Below are 24748 nucleotides of genomic sequence, written 5' to 3' on the forward strand. Positions count from 1 at the left end.
AGGCAGACTATGGGAATCTACCCAACTCAGTAATGTTTTGGTTAATCCACTTTATTGTTTTATTTAGTTATTTATTAGCTTGGTTTCTTTTTTTTTTTTTTTTTTGATGTGGACCATTTTTAAGGTCTTTATTGAATTTGTTACAATATTGCTTCTGTTTTATGTTTTGGTTTTTTGGCCATGAGGCATGTAGGATCTTAGCTCCCTGACCAGGGATTGAACCCACACCCTCTGCAATGGAAGGCAAAGTCTTAACCACTGGACCGCCAAGGAAATCCCCACTTGACTGTTTTAGAATACTTTACCAAACCAGGCATTACGTGACAAATTAAGAATAAGAACTCAAATTTTCCCAAACTCTTGAGAAACAATTACCCCCATTCCCATTGAAAAAACAAGATGACAATGCAATAACATGATGTGGAGACACCATCAAAGATGATCAAAGAAAATAAAAAGCTGCTTTGTGCATATGAATGTAACATATATTCATATACGTGTTTGTATATATACATATGCATACCTGGATATGTCCATTAAATTGATCATGGTGATATGTACCTCTGTTAGCATTGTTTTGAACATGGCCAAGTGTACACTTTGAAAACCTTCAATAAAAGGACCCCTCTTGCCATGGTACAAAATGGAAACAAGGCTGATATCAGATTGGCAGATATTTAAGGAAGGAAGGAAGTGTAATATGAGACACGATGTGATTGGAGCCAATGTGAACTTCCAATGTACTTGAATAATGAGTATAGTACTGAGTTGGTTAACGTGAAAATACCGTAGACACATACATTAGACTAGTAAAACAGTTTGTAATTTTATGCTACATATTGGAAGTTTTTGGAGTGAGAGGGTGACACAATGATTAACTATAAAACATGGCATATTTTAATTTTGAAGGCAGTTAGCATGTGCTCATGGCTGAATGGGCTGCAGCGGAAGCTGTAAGTTGACAGCAGGCCAAAGACGTGTCTTAGATAAAGACTGTATTTCCCCCATGAACAACCAGGGAATCTATCAAAGAGAAATGATATTCAATGTCAAATTATGCTGCCTAATGAATAAATAAGGGTAGCGTGAAACATATGCCAATGTCCTGAATATAGTGACAAATCAGGAATGGGAAAGACATAGAAGACCCCCCATGAATGTTCAAGGAGAACTGTCTGAAATAAAAAGGCAGGGGAAGGTTTTGAGGGGCATGTCTGAAGTCTCAGGTGGCCACGGACCAGCTTCAATGATTGGCTGCTCTGAATAAGAGTAGATGCAGGTCACATGTATGAAAGAAAGAGAGACGGAAAGAGCAGAACTGAGAGAGAACCAAGAGGGAGGGAAAATATGAACATGTAGGGAATAACCAAATGTTGTCTGAACAGCTAATCAAATTCAGTATATTCTGTCTGCTGGCGATTTGTCTTAAACTCTCCCTGAGACATCACAGTAAAAAATGCATTTCCTTTATATATATAATATGCATATAATATATATACTTATATCATATAATATATATAAAGGAAATATATTAAATATATATTTTTAAATTTAGACACTCATATTCTAAATGTTTGTCAAACAATTATTGACATAATAGTACAAATAAGTTCAGTAAGTTCCTGATTTCATTTTGGTTCAAAGTACAGGCATAAGTTTAGTTTGATCAAATTTGTTTTTCACTTCTCATGAATTAGTAGTTTTCTGTTTCACAAGACTGGTTCCATCCCTTAAAAGCACTACTTTTCCCTTTCAGGGGGGCTTTTAACTTTTTTTTTTTTAAGACAGGACAGCCTCCTTTGCTCAGCCCTCCTGGCTCCCTTCCAATGCTTCCTCCACTGTAAGTTTCCAACATGCAAACCCCCACTGCTGCTGGTCACCTAGGCAACACAGCAGTTTGCAGGATGGTGCAGGTCACAGGACCCTAGGAGAGGGAATGGGAGGGGGAGGGAGGGAGGGAGGGAGGGAGAGAGGAGGGAGGGGGGAGGGGGAGGGGGAGGGGGGAGAGGGAGAGAGAGAGAGATTCAAAGCTTTAGATTTGTTCCTTCCATTCCAAAAATGTCTTTGACTCTGTCCCTTCCTCTCCAGCTATGCTGCTCCTCCCTTCATTCAAGCCCCTCTCCTCTCTTGCTGGTTGTCCCAGACTAGTATCCTTGTCTATGGTTTCCCTTAGCCATTTATTCTCCACAAGTGAACTCACTTAACATGATATTGTCAGGCTTCAAAGCCTTCAATGCTTCTCCACTGCTCTCTGGAGAAGCATGGCGCTCACAGAGCATGGCAGACAATGCCCTTCCTGTAGATTCTTTCCCCAGATACTATATGTTTTAGCCACGTTGAACACACTGCATTTTCCCTCTCCCATCATGTGGTTCTCCTAACCTAAGTTGCCCTTCCCACCTCTTTTCTGCCTAGTAAGTTCCTTTCTATCCTTCAAGAAACCTTTCAAACACTACCTCTCCTGTAAAAAACCTTCCTTGACACCTACAGACAGAGTTAGTGGCTTTTTCTTCTAGGCTCCAATGACATTTTGTATCTCATGCTCAGCAGGCTGCTTGCTAATTATCTGTGTGTCTGTCTCTTCAAGGGGACACTGCATTCCTTGCGGGCAGGGATGCTTCCAACCCATTCCAGTACCTTCTACGGCGCCCAGTTTAGAGTTCCATAAATAATTTTGAATGGATGAGTGAGCACATGAATGACAATCATCAAAAGAAGACTTAAGACTGAGAAAAAGTTATACTTTTGATTGAAAGGAGATTACTGTCAATGTTAAAAAGAGCAGCTCTAGAAAAGGGTGAGAATGGAAGCCTAAACAGCGAGTTAGGGAGGGAGAGGGGGAAAAGGAAGTTGCTGGTTCACATCATGTGATGAAGATTTACAGCAGTGAGAGCCAATATAAGCTGTTTTTCAAGATCGTGGAGAAACATGCTTTCCTGAAAAGGGAAGGGAAGAAATATGTGGCGACACGGAAGCAGCCAAAAAGGCAGTTGCTAATTCTCAATGATTCTAGCTCTGCAATATCTCTCAACTACCTCTGTCCCCTGAAAGGTTCCCACCCGAGAAAGTTTCTCCCCAACCTCCCCAGCACAGGTCCTCAGTAAGTTTCACTGCCATGGCCCCAGGAGGTATCCACAGAGCCTCTGGCTTCTACCAGATATTAACTCTCCTCCATTTATCTAATCCTTGGGGGTTTGCTTTTTTTTGTTTGTTTTATTCAAACAAAGTCACAAAAATTATAATCCTTGTTGTACACAACTAAAACCCAATCTTATCTGCTGAACTCCCACAATAAGATTTTACTGTCTACCAAATGAAGTCTGATCTCCTTATCCTTGCTTTTTGGGCATGATCATCTGGCCAATCGGCCACGATAGAAGTTGCACAAATCAACTTACTTTCCTACCTCCATCTGTTCCTTCTGCCTTTGCCTCTCTCTGAAATTCTCTTCCTTCTGGGGCTCTTTTCATGTCCATGCTCCTATTCATATTTTAGGGTTCAGCTCAAGTATCACTTTTCCCCCTAACATTTTCCCTGCTTCCTGTACTTGGGAATATTCTCCTTTCTCTGCCTCAGCAGCTCAGGGCATTTTATCTATGTCTTCTGGTAAATATCACTTTGTACCCTGTGTTCTCGTTTGTCACTTTTACCTATTAGCCTACCATCGTCTTGAGGCTAGGGTTTCCTTTTGGGCTCTTGGACCCAATCTTAACAAGTGTTGGGGGGTGGGGAGCGAGGAGCTCTCCCATATTTCCAATAATTCTAGGACAGCAGCAGGGTTTTGGAGAACTCAACTAAATTCTGACACTATCTACCTGACACAGATCCCACAGGTTGAGGGCTCAGTCCCATAAGACTGCCCCCCATACTCCACCTCAGACGCCAGTTTCAAGCTCAGGTTGTCACCTGTGCTTCAGACTGATGGGCTACAGATTGGAGGTTCCACAGACCCCTTCTTGAACTTCAGACACCAGTCACAAGTCCAGGTTGTTACCTCTACTTCTGACCAACTGGCTATAAATCAGAGGTGCCCTAGACCCCTCCTTGGGTTCGATTAGTTTTTGATAGTGGCTCTCAGAACTCAGAGAAACATGTTACTTACTAGATCACTGGTTTACTGTAAAAGAATATAACTCAGGAACCGCCGTATGTAGAGCTTCCCAGGGCAAAGTATGTGAGAAGAGGCAACGAGCTTCTATGCTCTCTCTGAGTGTGCCCCTCTCCCCACATCTCCACATGTTCACCAACCCAGAAGGTCTCCAAACCCTGTCCTTTTGGGTTCTTATGGAGGCTTCATTACAGGGGCAAGATTGATTAAATCACTGGCCACTGTCAACTGATTCAAGGCCCATCTCTCTGGATGGGACTGAAAGTTCCAACCCTCTAAGCACAAGATGGGCTCCACTGGCAACCAGCCCCTTCATTAACATAACATGACACCTTAATCAGCCTCAATACGGAGGAAACTCCAAGGTTTTTAGGGGTCAGTGCCAGAAATGGGATTAAGGCCAAATACATTTATCTTATGAATACAATACTACAGGTTTATATCTGATTTATCTCTGCACTATTCCAGCAGGTCTGTGCATATATGCTGGGTAAACAGTAAGGTAGGATGAGTGAAATTATTTTTACAATGGATTTTTTTAACATCTTTATTGGAGTTTAATTGCTTTACAATGGTATGTTAGTTTCTGCTGTATAACAAAGTGAATCAGCTATACATATACATATATCCCCATATCTCCTCCCTCTTGCGTCTCCCTCCCACCCTCCCTATCCCACCCCTCTAGGGGGTCACAAAGCACCGAGCTGATCTCCCTGTGCTACGCGGCTGCTTCCCACTAGCTATCTACCTTATGTTTGGTAGTGTATATATGTCCATGCTACTCTCTCACTTCGTCCCAGCTTACCCTTCCCCCTCCCCATGTCCTCAAGTCCTAAAATGGATTTTTTAATGTGACCAAACTCATTTTTGATTCAGGATTGAGGCAAGCAATGCAAATAAGCATGCAAAATTAAAAATGTCCAGACTTTTGCTCAAGAAACCCCCAGAGATACTGATCTAGAACATTATTGTGATTATCAATCTAGTTCAAGAAACTGTATTTGAGTAAAAAAGTTGACTTCAAAAATGTAGAAGTCAGAGATAGGTAAATATAGGTAAGCTTCTGGCTAATAGAGTTAGCTGTACTCTTGTTGTATTGCTTTATTTTTAGCAGATTGTAAAAGACAAAACAAAACAAAACAAAAACCATAATAGTGATGTTTGAAAGAAAACAGCATTGCTGCAAGAAAAATGAAAAAACTTCACAGGATTATCATGGGACAAGAATGGAATGAAATATCCAGTTTTTAACAGCCATAATAAATACAGAAAATAGCAAAGGGACAAGTTAATGATTTTTAAAACTCATCAGAAGAACAAAATCTATGAATTCTACTAGTCAAATGGTGTGTATGTTAGTAAATCTCTCTCTCTCATGCTTGTGTGATTCTAAAAAAATATTGATTTTTTTTGTTTCTATTACAGAATGGATGTAATATTGGGCTCTTTTCACAGTTTAGATTATATATGGTGCTGCTTTAATTTTTAGATTCCATTAACTTTCTTGGAACATCTATTTTTAAAATACCTTTAGGGTTGCCAACTGCAAGTAAGAAAGAAAAAAAAGCTTTATGTCTTCTCAGTTTTGTTTCATACCTTCCCATATAACTTTTTTTTTTTGAGTTCCACCTCTCTAGTTTTTAACTTGGTAAAAGAAAATTCATCAATTTTCTCATATATCTTAATAAGATATGATGAATCTTAAATTCCAGGAAGCAAAAATGAACAATCTGAGGTATTAATATTAGCTATGAGAAGTTTTTGCTGGAAAGGAATTACAGATACTATGAGATTTCCATCCTGTAAAGAACTAGAGTTACAATAAGCTTGCTGGGTTTTCCCAGAAAAACCATACCGGGGAATATTTATGGCATATCACTTTTTTTTTTTTTTTTTTTTTTGCGGTATGTGGGCCTCTCACTGTTGTGGCCCCTCCCGTTGCAGAGCACAGGCTCCGGACACGCAGGCTCAGCGGCCATGGCTCACGGGCCCAGCCGCTCCGCGGCATGTGGGATCCTCCCGGACCGGGGCACGAACCCGCGTCCCCTGCATCGGCAGGCGGACTCTCAACCACTGCACCACCAGGGAAGCCCCTATGGTATATCATTTTATCGATACCTGTGGCTGTAATCTTCAAGGCCCAATTCCAGAACGGGATGTGGTGGAGGAGGAGGTCCTCCGCTCTCAGCCCATCCGTCATTGGGAAGCAACAGCTCTATAAGCAAAGAACAAATAAAGCTGTAGTAAACAGGAGGCAGAACCATCCAGCGCCTGGTTTTGTTTCAGTCCATCTCTCAGACATAATTTCCACCAACACAGAAACCAGCCTTGAAACAAATAAGTCCTCACACAGCACTGAAGGATTCATATGCACGCTAATACAGCCTGTACGGGGAAATGTAAGCCTGATGATGTGACTTGCTGGCAACCCCTGGCAAGTGAAGTCCTTGCATCTTAACTACCTTTTCCCACCTGGGAAGGGTTGACACATATTCACTACCTGTGATGTGTAGAAGATTAACAAGCCATTTCTTTTATGACAACGTTTTTGTAAACAAGACTCTATAATGAATGCTCTGGATTAAATGGTGATTTAAGCATTTGCCTCAGTGACAAAAAGTACTTAAAAAAAACATGAGATACAGTATATCTACTCACCATTTAGACACCATAGAGGTAAAAAATATATATATATATTCTTTTTGCATCTGTGTTGTAGTGGAAAACCCTGAGTTTGGGGCCTCGGAAGCAAAAGACTGGGGTCTGAGTTCTAGTTTTCCTACCTGCTAAAAATGTTTACTTTTTCAGTCTATTTCATACAGAAAAACATAGACATGTATACTGAATATTACAACAACTAATAACAAGGTTTGGTGAGATCTTATTGTGTATCACACACTGAGCTAAGCCTTATGTATCATTTAATCCTCATTACTAATGAAAATATTAAATAATGTATGAAAAAAATTATAGAGCATCGTGATTAAGAATATAGTTTGTGAAGCAAGACTGCATGTTTCCAATCTTGTAATGCTGTATGAACTTGGGCAAACTACTCAACTTCTATAAACCGTGGTTTTTATATCTATAAAGTAGGGATAAGAATACCTTCATTGGAGGAATACAAGGATTATATAAGATAGTGCATATTCCAGCAGCGATTTATAAGTGCCATGAGTGCCAGTGAGTAAGTAAAGGATTATTATTCTGTACACCATAAACTCTGCTGTGGACCTATCACAGTGAGATATTTGTAAAAGGTAGACTCTATTGCTAGAACAAGAAAATCATCTCTTTGTCCTTGAGAAATGCTGCTGGTAACAACCACTCTGACTTGCCCACATACCAGGTCTGATGGTCAATTTTATGTATCAACTTGACCGGGCTCAGGGTGCCCAGACACTTGGTATTCTGTGAGGTTGTTTTGGGGTGATATTAACATTGAAATCAGTAGACAGGGTAAAGTAAATCGTACCCCCCCTTATGTGGGTGGGCCTTATCCAATCAGCTGATGTTTTGAATAGAAGAGAAAGGTTGACCCTCCTTCAAGTAGGAGAGAATTCTTCCTGCCTGACTGTCTTCAAACTGAGACATTGCCTTTTTCCTGCTCTTGGATTCAAACTGAACCACTGGCTCTTCCTAGGTCTTGAGCCTGCTGGCCTTCAGACCAGGACTACACCAGTGGCTCTTCTGGGTCTCAGCTTGCCCACTCACCTTGCAGACCTTGGGACGTGCCTGCCTCCATAATCACGTGACCCAATCTCTTACAATAAATCTGTGTATGTAATCTATATATACATATACAAACCCACGAACACACACACACACACACACACACACACACACACACACACACACACACACACACACACACACACACACACACACACACACACACACACACCACTGGTTCTGCTTCTCTGGAGAACCCTGATGAATACACCAGGGAAGCACTTGCTCCAAGCTCTGCCCCAGAGACCAGTATAAAATGGAGGCAGTTCTAGCAGTGCTGACATGTCCCAGGGAATGAGATTTGAAGCAGGAATCTGGTAAGTAAGATGATCAGGGTACACAAGCATGAGGAGCAAAGGCAGCCAGCACTGTCCCCCTGCACTGTCCCCCACTCCAGTGATCTGGTAATATGGCAGCAGTTAGGCAGCCAAAGATTTGCTGAGAGAAAAAGAGCAGACGGTCTACAAGATAAACTGGAACAAGGGACATATTGGAACAACATCTTTTCCATTGGTTCTAATCACTCATCCTCAACTTCTCAGTCCATCTTTCACTGGTGGTAAACATAGCTGTGACCACGTAATTGCCTGCTCAAAAACATTGCAGTCACACACAACTGCCTACAGAATAAAGGTCTGTGTCCCCGGCAGCCAACTTTATCTCCTATTACACATTAGCCACTCAAGACTATTTATTGCTCGCAGACCACAAGGCCAGGTTTTCCTACCCCAGTGTCTTTGCTCATATAATTGCAAAATCCACTTCATCCATTAAAGTCCCACCCTTCTCCCGAGGTCCACCTCAAATATCCCCTTCTCCATGAAACCTTCACTGTTGCTCTGGGATCTGTCGGTACTTTTACAACAGTGGTGGAGAATATTAGCGCTCCCAGTGTCTGTATTCTTCCTTTTTTCCTGAGCACACAGCTAGACCCCAGAGCCCATTTTCTAGCCCTCTTTGTATCTAGACTGGTTCTTGCCAATAGAATGTGAGTTACGGTGGTCAATGTTGTGCCCGGTCTCAGTGCTTAAGGAAGGGTATATGCAACTTCCCCCACCTTCCCCCCAAATCCCATCTGCCAGCTGCAACCATGAGTGGATGAGGCACCAGAAGATGGCCCAGCTACCAATGGAAGGAGCCCAAGTCCCTCAGTTCTCCCTGGGCTGTGATTTGAGCAAGAAATACATCTTCAATATCTTTATCCACTGACATTTTGGCTCTATCTGTTAATATTACAGAAAATAATTTGTGTGTAACATTTACCACGTGCTGCTTTTGCAATGAGCTACCTATCGATCTATCACCTATTTATCTACATTCATTTCTCTTACTGGACCACAGGTAACTTCCTCCTTGTCCATCTCTTCCTCCTCTCCTTCCTCTTCTTCAGCATCTCCTCTGGTTTTATTACGATCATTAACTTTTATTTCATTCACATGAATAATCTATGTGTTTTTAAAGTAATGATAGATGCAGAGGTTAGTATCTTCTCTGAGGATTCTTTATCCTTGGTACTTTTTAAACAACAAATCTAGTTGCTGTAAAGAATATTTTTTTCCCCTCTTGGCCCAAACACCTTTGTTAAGCCCTTTACCACCGTGAAAGTCTGGAATTCTTATCCCCTAAAAATAGTATTTCTGGATCTCACTGAGTGTACAAGGTCATTTTATATATCGCCTGTGAACGTTGCACCTCTAGTCACTACTTCATCCATGACCAAATGACCCTTATTTTAATCACCATCTTTTATTGTTGTGACTTGTTTTACAGGATCCATCCTGCCAGGGCCAGATCAGAAAAGAAGGGCAAAAGAGTTTGTGCCTTTAGACTAGAACTCAGCAAGCTATGGCCCTGGCCCCAAACCGGCCCGCCAACTGGTTTTGCACATAAAGTTTCACTGAACACATTCATGCACGTACTGTCTGTGGCTGCTTGCGCACTACAGTGGCAGAGGTGACGAGTTGCGAACGAGATCCTATGGCTCACAAAGCCTGAAATATTGACTACGTGGCCCTTTACAGACAAAGTGGGCTGACCCCTACTTTAGACTGTTTTTGAGAACAATAACAGCATTGTATTCAGCGTTGCAGCCTAGCGCATTCTGCACGACGGAGGTATCCCAGAAACATCAGGAAAATTGAAAAGTATAATTCAATTTCTGATCATCACTGCAGCGGCAGTGCCTTACGTGCTATAGGGGGGTGGATACATGCAGGTTCCCAGGAGGGAAGATATTATAAATAATCACACTATTATGTGTCTCTTCAAAGGACCCCAGGGCACGTGGATCCGGTGGGACAGGACATAGAAGAGAAACATTTGATTTGGGGTATGGATGAAAGTCCTGAGAAGACCTCCGTGGGTGATCCTGGGCAGATCTGAGGCAATGGGCTACTGGGGCAGCGGCTGGAGTTTGCGTGAACTGAAAGTGGGGAGGAAGCAGGAGTAGAGCACAAAGGGAAGATGAGAACTATTAAAGGAGAGGGAAAAACAAACCAGAGGCAAACTGTGCTTAGGCTGTAACTTGGCCCAGGGTGAGATCTGCCAGCAAGATTCTTCAGAAAATGCAGTGTTTGTGCACTTCATTACCATTCGAATGCTTAATAGGATTTTATAGTAAACCCCTGGGACACAACCTCCATCCTATTACCATCTTGGAGCCCTACACTCATTCCACTGCGGGCACTGCGAGCAATTCTCCAACGCAAATGTGAATTTTCTGGTGTTACAATTTCTACAAACGTTAGTTCTAAAAATGCCTTTTCTCTGTAACAGCTTGACAGGAATATGTATATACAAAAAAAATAACAGTGGAACAATGGGTGGTAGTACTATTATTACAAAAATAGATGGAACACAGCATATCAAGATTGGACTTTTAAATATACAAAGGAAAGGAGGAAAGGAAGAAAAAAAAAGTTAATGTTTTGGCTGTAACAGTTCCTCTCCTCACTAGACATTACATTTTGTCAAGTCCATCTTGTTTTTCTAAAGGAGCTCCTTCAAAAGGCTCGGTGGTGGCGAGTCAACACTCACTCAAGTGTCATGAGTCTTTGAGGCCTATGGCCACCTCGTGTGCGTCGTAAACTCGGGAACTCTCAATGGTTCTCAAAAATGAAAATGTTGTTAACGCTACACAAAGATGTGATGAGCGTGATATTCTTCTACAGCATCATGTCTATAAATTCTGTTATATACATTTTTTGGTCTCTCAGTCAATAGGCTTATATAAAAAGAAAGAGCATTCCACCTACTGGCCTCTTATAATTAAAATATAACAAATCTGTGCTTTGATAAGCCTAATTCTTATAACCAAGTATTATATCACAGATCCCCAAGGAAATAATGAGAATAGATTTTGCTTTTTAAAAAATAATGTTTAATGGGGTCACTTCTTAAAAGAACTGGATTTTCGATGTTTCCTTGGAAAATTGAGGTGGGAGGAGGATGTGTAGCAGTAACCTTATGGACCGCGGATCTATGTCTCAGGAGGGAGGGAAGAGACAGAACCTCCCAGTGGTTCTGTGCCTAAAGGGCTCTAATTGTTCAGTGACATACAAACTCTGAACACTCTCCTGAAGTTCCAAAGTATTACTGCATTTTATTTTTAGCGTGTGTTTTGGGTGGACTTTATGATTTAAAATTTTTTTTCTGGGTGGATCCTTACACTATATCTAGTTCTACAGTTTCATGATTTTAGCCTTTGCTAGCCTTCCTAGAGATAGTATCCCATTTCCTTGAGGATCTCAATGTCCTCTAAAAATATACTGCGTAATTATCACTTCAGCATCGATATTTTATAAGTACTGAAAAAGACAGAGGATGGGAGGTAATGTGTCCAATGTTCCTTTGGACATCACTGGTGTAATTAGGAATAAAACCCGGAACTTGGATTGTCACTGGACCACATGTTGCTTGAGAATTAAGTGCCAATCCAGTTATATAAAGGCTGGAATGTTCTTGATCATTATTTGGACGCGGTAGAGAGAAGGCTCTTCTGGTGTGAGGGAAACTTGCTGTTCCTTCCCCAGATTCTCCTGCTATTGCGACTGAAGGACTCAGAAGGAGATGCTGCTTTGTCAAGAAACCTTTTAATTTTATTAAGATGAGGAAAGACATACTGGGTGTTTCTTTATCTGACACAAAGTAAAGTCAGCTTCTAATGGACACTCTTGGGATGAGGTGAAAGAACAGTTTCAAGAGACCAGTGTAAGACAGGGCCCATGCTGTGGTTTAGGGAATGAACTGGAGTCAGAGAGACAGGAGATGTATTCAGGTTCTGCAGGGATTATATATGGTGTTGGGTTAGTCATTTAGTCTCCTCTCTATTTCTTCATCTGTAAAATGAGGATAATAATACCACCCACTTTGAGTGTGCATGTAAATTGCTCACCACAGTATGTGACAGTAAACAATAAATGATCACAGCTGTTGCTGCTACTCTCACTGAAACAGAGGAATTCAGAGGAAAAAACATCCCATTCAGATGAAAGAATTTAATTCCAGAGGAACCTCAGATTTACAAGTCTGTTCTGATGGAGTAATCTCAGAGTCTAGAAATTGTTCCCCCATCGTTAAATTTGGGTAACATCTTAAGTGTAAATAAGGGATTGATTATATAAACAGCACCTCCACTCACTAGACTACTACGCAACTACTGAACGTGATGTTATGGAATATTCAATGACATAGTAAGATTTTCATAATGTGCTATTAATTAAAAGGCAATTTCCTAAACATTTAATATATATTTCATTTTATTTTATATACACATATTTACACTTTCAATATATACATAATGTTATTGATCAGTATCTCTGACAGAAGTATGAGTGCCACTAAATTTTCCTTTTATTGCTTTTCTCTTAATTTTCGGTCATGAATATCTATTGCTTTTGCCATACAAAAAAGTAAAGTTACTAAAGAAAGGAGACGCAGGGAAATAAAAGAATTCTCTTGGTAGCCTTAAGTATAATGTTTTGAAAAACAAAGAAGAAAATCCAATGTCTTTACATGTAGAGCTCTACTAGAAATGTGATCCATACAAGATAGTAGTAGTGAGGCAATAACAAAAACATTCCACCATCATATCACGGTCTCGGTTCACAGTATTTACCGCTCAGAAACAAGCATAAATCTGTGAACTGTGTTGTGACCACTTTATGATTTAATACTATTCCATATATCAATATTTTGTAAGTTTAGTTGTTATTTACACTTGGTAACTCCCAATATTAAAAGACTGTTAAAAAAAATATAACGGTTTGTCATTTTGTTTCTCCAGGCATGGTTTTATTTTATACGTAACCCTCCATATTTGGGGCAGCAAGCATAGAAACCATCACTTAAACTTTAGGCAATGCCAGGAATCTGCTTCACAACCTGTGAGTGAGATCTCCCACCCACCTCTCATTTTCATGACTCAGAGTAACGAAGTCTGCACTTAGTCTAATTAATTCCCCTTTGTTCCTTTTTTTTTTTCTAAATAAACACTCTCCTGTTTTCTCATACCACTTGCAGCAGATGAGAATGGATAGAATCTTACCTTTCTGTTTGTTTTGTGGACTGTAAGTGCCAAATGGATGCAATGTACTATTATCATTCCTCCTGGAGGTGGTTACAGCATTCTGACAGTTCTCAAAGCATGGCTTAGAAAACGCCCCACACTCTGCAGGTTCCTAAGGGATGAAAATAAAAATGACGTTAGCTTTTTTATTTATTTAGTTAGTTAGTTAGTTTCGGTACATGGGCCTTTCACTGTTGTGGCCTCTCCCGTTGTGGAGCACAGGCCCGGACGCGCAGGCTCAGCGGCCATGGCTCACGGGCCCAGCCGCTCCGCGGCATGTGGGATCTTCCTGGACCGGGGCACGAACCCGTGTCCCCTGCATCGGCAGGCGGACTCTCAACCACTGCACCACCAGGGAAGCCCCACGTTCGCTTTTTTAGTATGTTCCAACTTGGTCAAGGGAAGCAAAGTGAAAGAACGATCAATTTACGAATAATCTTTCAAGAGTCTATTGCACGTAAGTCCTCGACTGTGGAAAATCAAAATGGCCCTATCAGTTAAAACATCTCTGAACAGGCAATAAAAAATACTGACAATGTGGTGTTAAGGCTTAGGAGTGCTGATGGCAAGCACAAAAGCAGATTAACATTATTATTCTTTCCCACCACTTACAACTAGCTTCTTTCAAATTTTCTTCCATCTGGGAGTACAGCTTGTGGCAGTGTCAATATAAGAATACAGTTCATGCCAAGGGTGTTTCTCTGCCAACCAGCTGGTTCCTGTCTCCCTCTCCCTTGGTGACTAAGTGTATATGCTCTAGGACAAGTCAGAACCCAGGCAGGTTTGTCAATGAAATGTCATGAGCGTGTTCCACTGCAGACACTAGGCCTTTTGGCCAGGAGCTAAAATAAACTGCTGGGACAATGCCAGACAGTGGTTCTCCTGAGATTTTTTCCTCTTCTTCCATATTTCCCCCATCTGTTTTGATTTTGATAGTCTGTAAACAAATTCAGTTTCCTTAAAACTGCTAGCTCCAGAATAAACCGTGTTCCCCAGGTGCTGCCGAAGCACTAGGAATGGGCCGTCCGCAGGGAGCTCTAGTGATTGTTCTAGAGGAATGAGGCACAGAGAACTGGGGTTTGCTCTGGTTCATACTGTGTGTCTTCTAACAGATTTCAAAGAAGTAATTTGAAAGCCATCTCAGGGCCATTCCCTTGACCATTTGTGAGAGGAACATTCCGCAAACACAAACATAGATCTGATCCCCAAAGCTCTTTCCTTCTGAAAAAGAGCATTTGGCCCAAATAATGCATGTGATTTCTACTTTCCTCTTTAGTTACAGAAACTCGGTATCCTGCTAGTTAAACAAAATATTCAAAACATTCCATGCATGTATTCTTCATAATTAACATGTTTTCAGCTGCTGAAGGTCCTTTAGCTTTTTGTCAAGGCTTAGAACACTTTTTCCACACCCGGTGTTACCTTTTGCCCCTGGTTCATTAGTCAACCCAAGCCTGGGGCAAGCTACTCCTAAATTAAAGCTGGAGCCCTGGAAGGTAGGAGAGGTAGGACCTACCTTGCATAGTCAAGTGCTTTAACAACAACAAAATTTTTTTTCTGCTTTCCCGGCTCTTTGATAAATGACACAATCAATATCCCAACAACTGATCAGTAACCAGCCTAATTAAAATATTCAGCCTGTAAAACAGAGCTGTCGTGGAGCCTTCCATTAGTGTCCCAGCCAATAAAAAATACAATGGATTTTTAAACATATTCTGCTTCCACCAAGCTGAGCTTACAGCTCAGGGGAGGGAAATGTTTTGGGGAAGGAAAAAAAAAAAACAAAACAGGTCATAACCCATTTTTGAATACCAAGTCTCTAGGCTCAAATAGAATTACAATTGAACCTCAAGCTCATCCTTTGAAAAATATGTTTCTGTTTAAAACGATTTTGATTCAATCAAGGGCTCATTATGTATTCTTCACGAGGTCCTCATCAAAACTGTTTACATATCTTGTACATCTGGGTAATGTGGGAAAATACCCCACGACAATATATTTTGACTTTTCTTAAGTAGCGTCTTCAGTATTTTTTTTAATATCAATATAATGTTCAAGTAACCATTTTGGTATTCTTCCAAAATCTAACTAATTGATTTCCCTGAATATATGAGCAGAGCTGAGGCCTTTTCTAGGTTACAGATTCTTTTTTATTGTACCTGAGAGCGATTGCTGTCCACTGAAGAACCCTCCAAAAACACGAGCACACAACATATGCGATTTGACACAGCAAAACAGATTTGGGATATCAAATAGCTACAGATTTTTTTTTTAATTTAATAAAGATTATCTGTACATTAGGCTGCTGTCTTTATATGAAAAAAACACTCTTTAATCTTCACAGGTACCACAGAGATTCTCACTAGTTGAGAGAGCCAAGTGCCTGCTCACCCCCCATGGAAAGCATGTAAATATTAGGGCAAATAAAAATGGATCTTGGTTAAATGTCCTCAAAAAAAATGCTTTTTGTCCCATTTCTTATTCCCAATTGAGTCCCCAGTGAACAGTATTAACAAGAGAAAAACAAATACCGTATGCTAATGCATACATATGGAATCTAAAAAAAAAAAAAGGTACTGATGAACCTAGTTGCAGGGCAGGAATAAAGTTGGAGACATAGAGAATGGATTTGAGGACACGGGGTGGGAGGGGGAAGCTAGGGCGAAGTGAGAGTAGCATCGACATATATACACTACCAAATGTAAAAGAGATAGCTAGTGGGAAGCAGCCGCACAGCACTGGGAGATCAGCTCGGTGCTCTGTGACCACCTAGAGGGGTGGGATATGGAGGGTGGGAGGGGGACACAAGAGGGAGGGGATAAGGGGATATATGTCTGCATATGGCTGATTCCCTTTGTTGTACAGCAGAAACTAACACAGCACTGTGAAGCAATTATACTCCAGTAAAGATTAAAAAAAAAAAAAAAAAGAACTACAGCAACGACGACGACAACAACAAAGACACTCCTGAGGATGGGCAACCAACTGAAGGCTTAGTACTTTCTTCTGATGAAATAATTGTCAACCCAGCCCAGAGTGTGAGAATTAAAATGAAAATACGTGCCGTAAAGGATAACGAAAACAGAGAGTACTTATCCTCTAGGCATTCACATATTTTAGAGAACGACGTGAAACAAGGGAAGATGAGAGGTGGAGAGGTGGGGAGGGAACTCTTTTAGCAATCATGTTCATTTCTTTTTTTTTCTTTTACTTTTTCTATCTACACAGATATGGAATTCTTGAGCAGTGTATTCCAGACTTTTCTATTAGTTGAGGTATCTTTGTCCCAAGACATCTTAAGGGAGATCTAAAACACAGATGCATGGAAGGGGTGATTCAGGGGTCTACAGGTCATACTTCACACCCGCATCCAACAAGTGGGTTCTGTGGAGGTCTAGGGCTCTCGAGTAAGAACCAAATTCAACCAGAAAGCAGCCTATTCTCTCAAGGTAGGAAGCAAGTGATAAGGGTTTCATGACTATAAGTAAAATAAGTAAAATCTTAAAATAAATTAAAAAATTACTATAAGTAAAATCCCTTAAATACTCATGGAAACCTCTTTGTCACTTAAGCAGACACAAATGTTGGAAATGAGTTGGTTCATTATATATATAGTCTCCAGTAATTGGGAAATTTACATTTATTTAACATTTACAAGGTTATGTACAGAAAAGTTAAAAGGTAGTTACTCCTTTTCAATAGCTGATAAAATGACAAAGTAAGATATAGTTGATAAGTTCACTACTTCAGCTTATCCTCTCAGATGAAGTAGGGTCTCAGATGCAACTTTTATCCATTCATTCAACAATATATAACAACTGTCTACTACTAGGTGCTGGGAAATGAGGATCTATGAAGGGATAAGGCAGACAACAGTATTGCTATCTATAAGTACAGAGCATTCAACTATGTATGTCTTTGCATAGCCAGGAAATGACCCATGTGGGATTTTAACTCAAGTAATCCAAAACTCCAGAGTCCAACATTTTAACCACTATCATCCCCAACTACTTTCCAGTCTTAATTTCAAAATCTTTTCATTTTAAAATGTTTAAGTTGAATTTATTATTAAAACTAATATTTTATATTAGTGTGTTTTAATAGGATTCTATTTTAACTTTGTGTATTACTGTATCACAAAAACATTATTTGTCCTTAGAGAATATATGTGTGATTTGCTGATGTTTCTCTCAACTCTTAAGTAATATCGACTTTTTTCTTATCTTTTCTTAAAATAATTTTTAGGAGCATTTAATAATTATTCTCTCTATATAAGTGAAAATAATGTTTTAGGAATACCTTACGATGAATATGATAGCTGTACACTATAATATATAATTGTATAATATAATAATTATATAAATAATATAATTGTATGTAACTGAAATGTTTAGGGATATCAGCCTTCAAGAATAGTTTATGTTCACACTTCATGAGTATGTAAAAATATTGCTTACATTAAAAATATCCATGAAGAAATCATGATAAAAGATTTCAAAAATACTTCTTCAATTAAAAACATTTATTTAAGAACATGAAGCAAGAAGCTTGTTTAATAGATCAAATTTTAAATTAGTTAAGTCCCAGGCACACATTACAGGAAGAATGTAGAGAGCTGATTGCATTACAATGATCTTCACAGTAAGTATTATATACATCTGATTAAGAACTTTCTAAGGTATGGACACTGCTAGCATGTCATCCAAAAAGTATATAAGCATGTTTTATGCTCTAATGTTTATAATATGAATAAAGCGTTATTCGTAAAGTCCAGAGCTCTAGGAGTTTCTGGGGGGAAAACTGGAAATTATGGACTTGTTACCCTAGATAAATTATTTAATTTATATGCACATTTTTACACCTTCCAGTTATACCTAAAATATACAACCGCCAGTTTGCCACATAAACCCATCAGAGCACATCTAGGGCATACTTTTCCAATTTCAGAATCAGTATGAGTCTAGTTACCATACTAGCGGTGGAAGTGTGAATATCCTGGTGGCCATTTGGGCAATTTGCAGAAGGAAATAAAAATTTGCATCACCTCCAGTGGTCTCCCTGGCCTCCTCAGAATCACCAACTGGATCATCCCTCGTATGTTTCCTTCCATGGACATTGATCGCCTAAGTGTTTCCATAGCTTCGTGGTTGGACTTTCCCAGAAGAGATTCCCCATTAACTGCAATCAGCTGGTCATTCACCTGCAGACGACCATCCTAGGGTGGAGGTAAGAAAAAGTGTTAAATAGAGAAAAGCATGGTGATGACATGTGACCGTTTCAGGGAAAAGTTCAAGTTTAAAATGAAAAACGAAAAAAAAAATAGCCGTTAGAAATAATTTATTTTCCATGGCAGAAAAAGATTCTGGAGTTTATCAAATAGTTACAAATACTAACAATAATGAATTGTGTGAAAGTGATTTTTAGAAATCTCAGAGTTCCAAACTGCAATAATTTAGACATTTGTATAATGTCTCTTAACCTAAACCTTTGGCAAGTATGTTACCTAGCCTGATTCTGACATTCGCTCTGGCAGGGACCATATTGCTGACTTAAGGAAAGGGGGTTTGGGAGCAAAAGAAAGTGGTCGTATCGCTTGCATTTTCAGGCACAGAGAGACATCATGCTTAAACGTTGTGAGCTTGAGAGCAGTAATGCGTCTCCTAGATATCATTGCGAGCTCTACTGGATAGTGCTGAGAAAAAAAAAACCAAAATTATCCTGTAATTTTCTCTAACACAACTAAAAAGTTGCTGGTCTGCAAAAGAACGCAGAGGTTTGTAACACAGGACCAATTTGCTATGATGTCTTCCGGCAGAAACGCTTGACAAAGGGGACTGTCAAGCCTTTTGTGATGAGGCTCTGAGTGACGAGCACTTTCACCCAGCACCTTCAGGAAGGAACACCGCTTGCCACAGAGCACTCGGAACTGCGGCAGGTGGATAGGCAGCCCAGATTCTAGTCTAAAGCACCTCTAGGCACCAGTCATCTTCAGCCAGAAGCCCCCCACAAGCTGGAGTCCATAGCAGTAGCTAAACAAACTGGGATGCCAGCTCTGCCTACAAAAGAACTGGTGGGGATCACAGTACATGTCCCCAACAGGCAGCCTAGGAGAAAAGATGCTTAAATATTGACAGTGTGACTAGGGATGTGCGTTATACCTGCTACACACTAGGGTAGAAAGTTCTTGCTGTGAGGCACAGATGCAATTTTAGGAAGGTCGTGATGCTAGTGCCACTGCTAATAAATTTAACAGAAATAACAGTAGGCTTGTATCACAGTTTTTCCATGAATTATCTCTAGACCTCACAGAACTCAAGAAGTTGAGTAGATTAATGCTTTTATTCACATTTTACAAATAAGGAAACCGAGGCAGGAAAGTGATGTAAGTTGCCCTAGGTCACAAAATAGAGGCAGAGAGAAACTGACTTAAGTTCAGGTTTCATGAACCTCGGCTCTTTTCAGTTTCTCTACTAGGACTCCCTTTGTTGTCTCTGGACTACAGTTGTGCCACACTAAAACAGGCAGAGGGAAGTATTAACGTTTCTGCAGTTAGAAGTACCTGGGATCCACGTTCACATTAACAGAATGAAATGTAAAAGAAAAACAAAACAGAACTTCCCTAAGAAATGAGAACAACAGACATACAATGAACAAGAGGAGCAACTGTACAGCTTTGGGAGAGAAATCCTGTGGACAAGTTGATGAACTCTGACTAATGCGGCAGCAGATGGTCAGAGGAAGTTCCTCTGCTGACAGCTGGGAAAAGGGGGAGAGTGGTGAGAGCCGTTCTGGAGCGCTAATGCCCTCGTGGAGATGCACTGCACGCGCCTCCTGCTGCAGAGGGTGTTGGCCCATAGATCGTGGAGGCCGCCCAAAGGCGCACACGCCGTCCTGATGAGAAAAGTTGAGATGGCGAGGCCATGGGATGGATCGATCGAGCTGTAAAACGTCTGAGTGCACTGCCTCAACAGAGCCTAATGTCCTTTGCCTTCCTCTTGTTTTCCCACCCCACTTAACCTTTCCTCTAATTTGGAGCAAATCTGGAAATGAGATTTACAGGAAAGGCCAAACGAGAAAGAAATGGCTTCATTTCTGTTATCTCATGTTGAGTGAGGCACATAAAGGATAAGATTAAGGCTACATGAAATGGGGTAAAACAAAAACAACCTTAATGGCTGTGGCAAGTGAAGTGAGACACTTTACTCCAGAAGTTATTCTGTTCTATTACGGCATTTAATGCAAGGAGGACTAGTGGGCTGAATCTTTTGCGGGCAGTTGGGAGGGTCACTAAAAAGTTTTTTTTAGGAGGACTGGAAACAGATGTGCGGTTTTTAAAGACCAGGAGGAAGCAGAAGAGCTGGATCAGGATCCCAGCCCTGTTAACAGGAAATGAGGTCGAGTGCTGGATCTGCAGACGCTTAGTCTTGGCAGGACATCTCATCCACTACGACAGGAAGAAGAAAGATAAAGACTGAAACTTAATGGGTACTTCTAGAATTAAGGGAATGAAATCTGAGTGAGATCCACCTGGTAACCTCCCGTGAACTTTCTCTGTGAAGTATGGGGCAAGGTCTGAGTGAAGAGGTAAACAAGAGATAAGGAGATGGAAGAAAAACATTTTTTGTAAGATAATTTCTTACCAGCAAATATTAAGCACAGACTTTTATTTTCAGCTACATTCTGAGTCTCAAGCATGCAGAACTACATTAAAGTAGAACATGTTTGCCGTATCCAAGTCCAAAACAAAAAGGCAGGTCGGGTCACCCCAGGGCAGCTGGGATTTTTTTTTTTTTTTATGAAGACATTCACATTCATCACAAGCATCACTGGAGAGTTGCTGGTGTGATAAAAATCCACATACTCTCCTTTTTAGGCTTGGCTGGTCTGTTGCTATTGGTTTTTGCTTTTCCTTTATAAGATAAAGGATGGGTAATTTCATTACTGGTGATGCCAGTAAGTACCACATTGTCCTAACATGTAGAATATAGTCACAGAATTCAGAGCTGGAAGGGTCCTTAGAGATCATCTTGTCCAACCTCTTCCGTTTATAAATAATGTGACGCCCAAAGAGGATGAGAAACCATTTATTGAACTCATCCTCTTAAGAGAAGGCACTTCCACAATCTATGTGGATGAACTTGATCAGCTAGCTAAGATCAGAGCTGGATCAGAATAGTCCAAGTTCTGACTTCTCAGCACTCCCTATTCACTACCCATTCTGTGTTCTACGAAGATGACAAGTCCCTAAAGGGATCATGCTTCAAGGAAAAAGACTTTCAAATCCACCAGATGTCTCCTGGAAGAGAACCTTACATGAAAGCCAGAGTCAGACGATAGAAGATGGAGAGACAGGAGACTGGGCTGGGGGGTGGCAGAGCAAGGAAGCAAGCTGGAAGTGGCAGGGGCAAAGGGGGTAGGGCAGGGACTGTTTACCTATCTAGCTATGTATACATACATGTGTATCCAGGTCTAGTCTTGATCTAAAATCAAGTTGATTCAATGAAGAGGTCATTACTCAAAACTCATCAAAGATTCCTCAAAATTGTGCATGTCTATTCTGCTTTGGAATGATTTTTACCAAGAAAAGTCATTTTTTATGGTTTTATTTTTTTCTGTGAATACTATGTTTAAGTAAATACTTAGGCATGAGAATGGTAACTCTCCTCAACTGATTTTACATGAGTGAATTCAACTATCCAGGATGTTACCCAGGAATTCTAGGATATTTATTTCATCGTCATCTGGATCATTCTTGCATTTGTTGAATGAAAAGAAAATACCCTTTCTGCTATGGACTGAGTGTTTGTGTTTTCCTCAAATTCATATGTTGAAATCCTAACCCCCAACATGATGGTATTAGGAGGCAGGGTATTTGGAAGGTAATTAGTGCCCTTATAAAAGAGGCCTGAGAGAGATCTCTTGTCCCCTCTGCCATATGGGGTTACAGCAAGAAGAAGACAGCTGTCTATCAACCACGTCTCACCAGACACTGAATCTGCAGCACCTTGATCTTGGACTCCAAACTCAAGGACTGTGAGGCGTAAATTTCTGCTGTTAAAAAACTACCCAGTTTATGGAACTCTCTTTCAGCAGTCCCAAAAAAGACACTTTCCTTCCTACTTTATGGCCATCAGGCCCCTAACCAAAAAGACCACAACTACACTCCTTACCTTTGGCAACCCCCATAACCAACTCTATCCAACCTCAAGCTAAGACGGAGTAAAGGAGGTTCCCAAAGAGGAAGAAAAATAAGAAAAAGAGGAAGGAGAACAGACTAAAGATAGAGAGTAACTTCCTCCACACTAGGACGAATAAAAACTGGTATGAGGCGCTTCCCTGGTGGCGCAGTGGTTGAGAGTCCGCCTGACGATGCAGGGGACACGGGTTCGTGCCCTGGTCCGGGAGGATCCCACATGCCGCGGAGCGGCTGGGCCCGTGAGCCATGGTCGCTGAGCCTGCGCGTCCGGAGCCTGTGCTCCACAATGGGAGAGGCCACAACAGTGAGAGGCCTGCGTACAGCAAAAAAAAAAAAAAAAAAAAAAAAAAAAACCTGGTATGAGATTTAGGTCTTCTCCATGTCCTGGGATGGCTTCAAGTCTCATCAGCCCTGACCTGGTTCTAATGCAGGAGGAAGAATGGACTAGGAGACAAGGTGTCTGAGTGTTATACCCCTTTAACTGAACACCAAATGCAGGCCAGTCCTTGTGCAAATATTTTGCATATGTTCTCATTTCTCAAAACATCCCTGTGATACAAGCATCACCCTCCACTAAGAGAGGTAAAAATGGAGGCTCAGAGAAATGAAGTCAAAGAATACCGTCAAAGAATACTGTCACAGCCAGGTCTACCTGTCTGAGTCAGATATGTACGCATTATGCTACGCTGCTTCTAAAATCAGAGTTCTAGAGATGATTAAAGGCACTACAATGAATATAATTATTTAATGAGTTTCTCCTTTGCGCAGTTATTGTGCTAAACCCTTTATACGCACTAGACAATTTAATCCTTACAGCAACACTACACACTGGGGACTACTGCTCCTCTTTATAAAAGAAGAAACCAAGGATCAAGCAAGTTAAGTGCATTGTTACAAGTCACATGTCTAAAAGCAAATCTGAAGTAGGTCTGGGTCACTCTGAAGTCCATGTTTTCAACCACTTTGCTAGTGATTCTTGACCTTTATGGGCTCTTCTTAGACTCCTTTGAAAATCTAATAAAAGCTACAGATTCTCACCTCTTAAAAATAAATATTTACATGATAGTTTCTCCACAGCTGCACATCTGGACCAGGTAATTCTCTGTAATGGGGAGCAGTCATGTACCTCACAGGATGTTTCACGTGCCCACTGAAGCACATCCATGATTTCCGGGGGTCCAGTAACCTCACAGTTCAGCCCCTGCTGTGCCTCTGTCATGATTACTGGTGACAGTGCAAGGCTTAATCCACCTCTTGTGGCCAATTTTTTGTAGGTCCCTTTACCTCTAAAGTTCTAATGAACACAGAGGGAAGAGAAGAAAGCCATGGCAAAGAATGAGCCTCTGCAAAACACGAGTCAAGCATGTGGGAGCGGGCTGGCTAACACACAGGTAGCTGGCTGGGGCCCAAGGCCAGTCCCTATTTGGCCAGGGTGTTGAGAGGATTAATCATGACCAGATGTTGGTTCCTGCCTCTGCCTGTTTCTAATGGGGCCCCTGGTGAAGCCTTCGGGGACATCAGCGCCCAAATTCCAAACCCTGACTTCAGACTACAGGCAGCATTTCCTTGGAGTGGGGTAGAACGCCAGGCAGGAGGGCACCTGACTGAAAGAAAGGAATTTCCTGAACAAATATGTCTCAAGGTCCTAAAATCACTCCATGACATCTGCTTACTGTATTTTTGGGGAAAAAAAAAATCCAACCTAGAAAGAGCCTTGCATTCCACATTGAAATCATTTAGCTTCATTTTCAAACAATAGCAATGAAAGGCAAAAGAATAAATCGAGATTTTAAAGTATAGTTTTTAAAACAAAGAAAGGACTAAAGAAAGTTGGTAAGACTAGAAGCATGTAAGTTCTTGTCTTGAAGGGCATCTGCCCACATGAGTCAGTGTTTTACTACATCTGTCCTAACCAATATGAATGGTACCATTCTTCCCAAATAAGAGCTCTCTTTTCCAGACACAATAAATTGCGCTCTGATGTACACACCGTGGTGACGTGGCCCACATGCTTCCTTCTCAGCAAAATGCCCTTTGCATTTCTGCTCACCTGTTGAATATCTATCCTTCAAAACAAGGCTCAGCAACTACCTTCCATTCATTTTTCTTCAAAGGCAGAATTAATTGCTCCATTTCGATACCCATG

General features: G+C 40.8%; 1 protein-coding gene across 3 annotated transcripts in view; it reads right to left on the reverse strand.

Annotated features, from left to right (window-relative positions):
- Nucleotides 1-24748, reverse strand: part of PARD3B (par-3 family cell polarity regulator beta) — a 1039317-nt gene that overhangs the window by 426624 nt on the left and 587945 nt on the right. For all 3 annotated transcript variants that reach the window (XM_060152240.1, XM_060152239.1, XM_060152238.1), the window contains exons 12-14: nucleotides 18451-18621; nucleotides 13386-13518; nucleotides 6227-6323 (exon numbers count right to left, since the gene is read on the reverse strand). In XM_060152240.1, coding sequence (XP_060008223.1) covers nucleotides 6227-6323; nucleotides 13386-13518; nucleotides 18451-18621 — 401 coding nt within the window. The remainder of the gene's footprint in view (nucleotides 1-6226; nucleotides 6324-13385; nucleotides 13519-18450; nucleotides 18622-24748) is intronic.

Source organism: Lagenorhynchus albirostris, chromosome 6 (assembly GCF_949774975.1).
Source record: "Lagenorhynchus albirostris chromosome 6, mLagAlb1.1, whole genome shotgun sequence".
In the NCBI taxonomy this organism is placed as follows: domain Eukaryota; kingdom Metazoa; phylum Chordata; class Mammalia; order Artiodactyla; family Delphinidae; genus Lagenorhynchus; species Lagenorhynchus albirostris.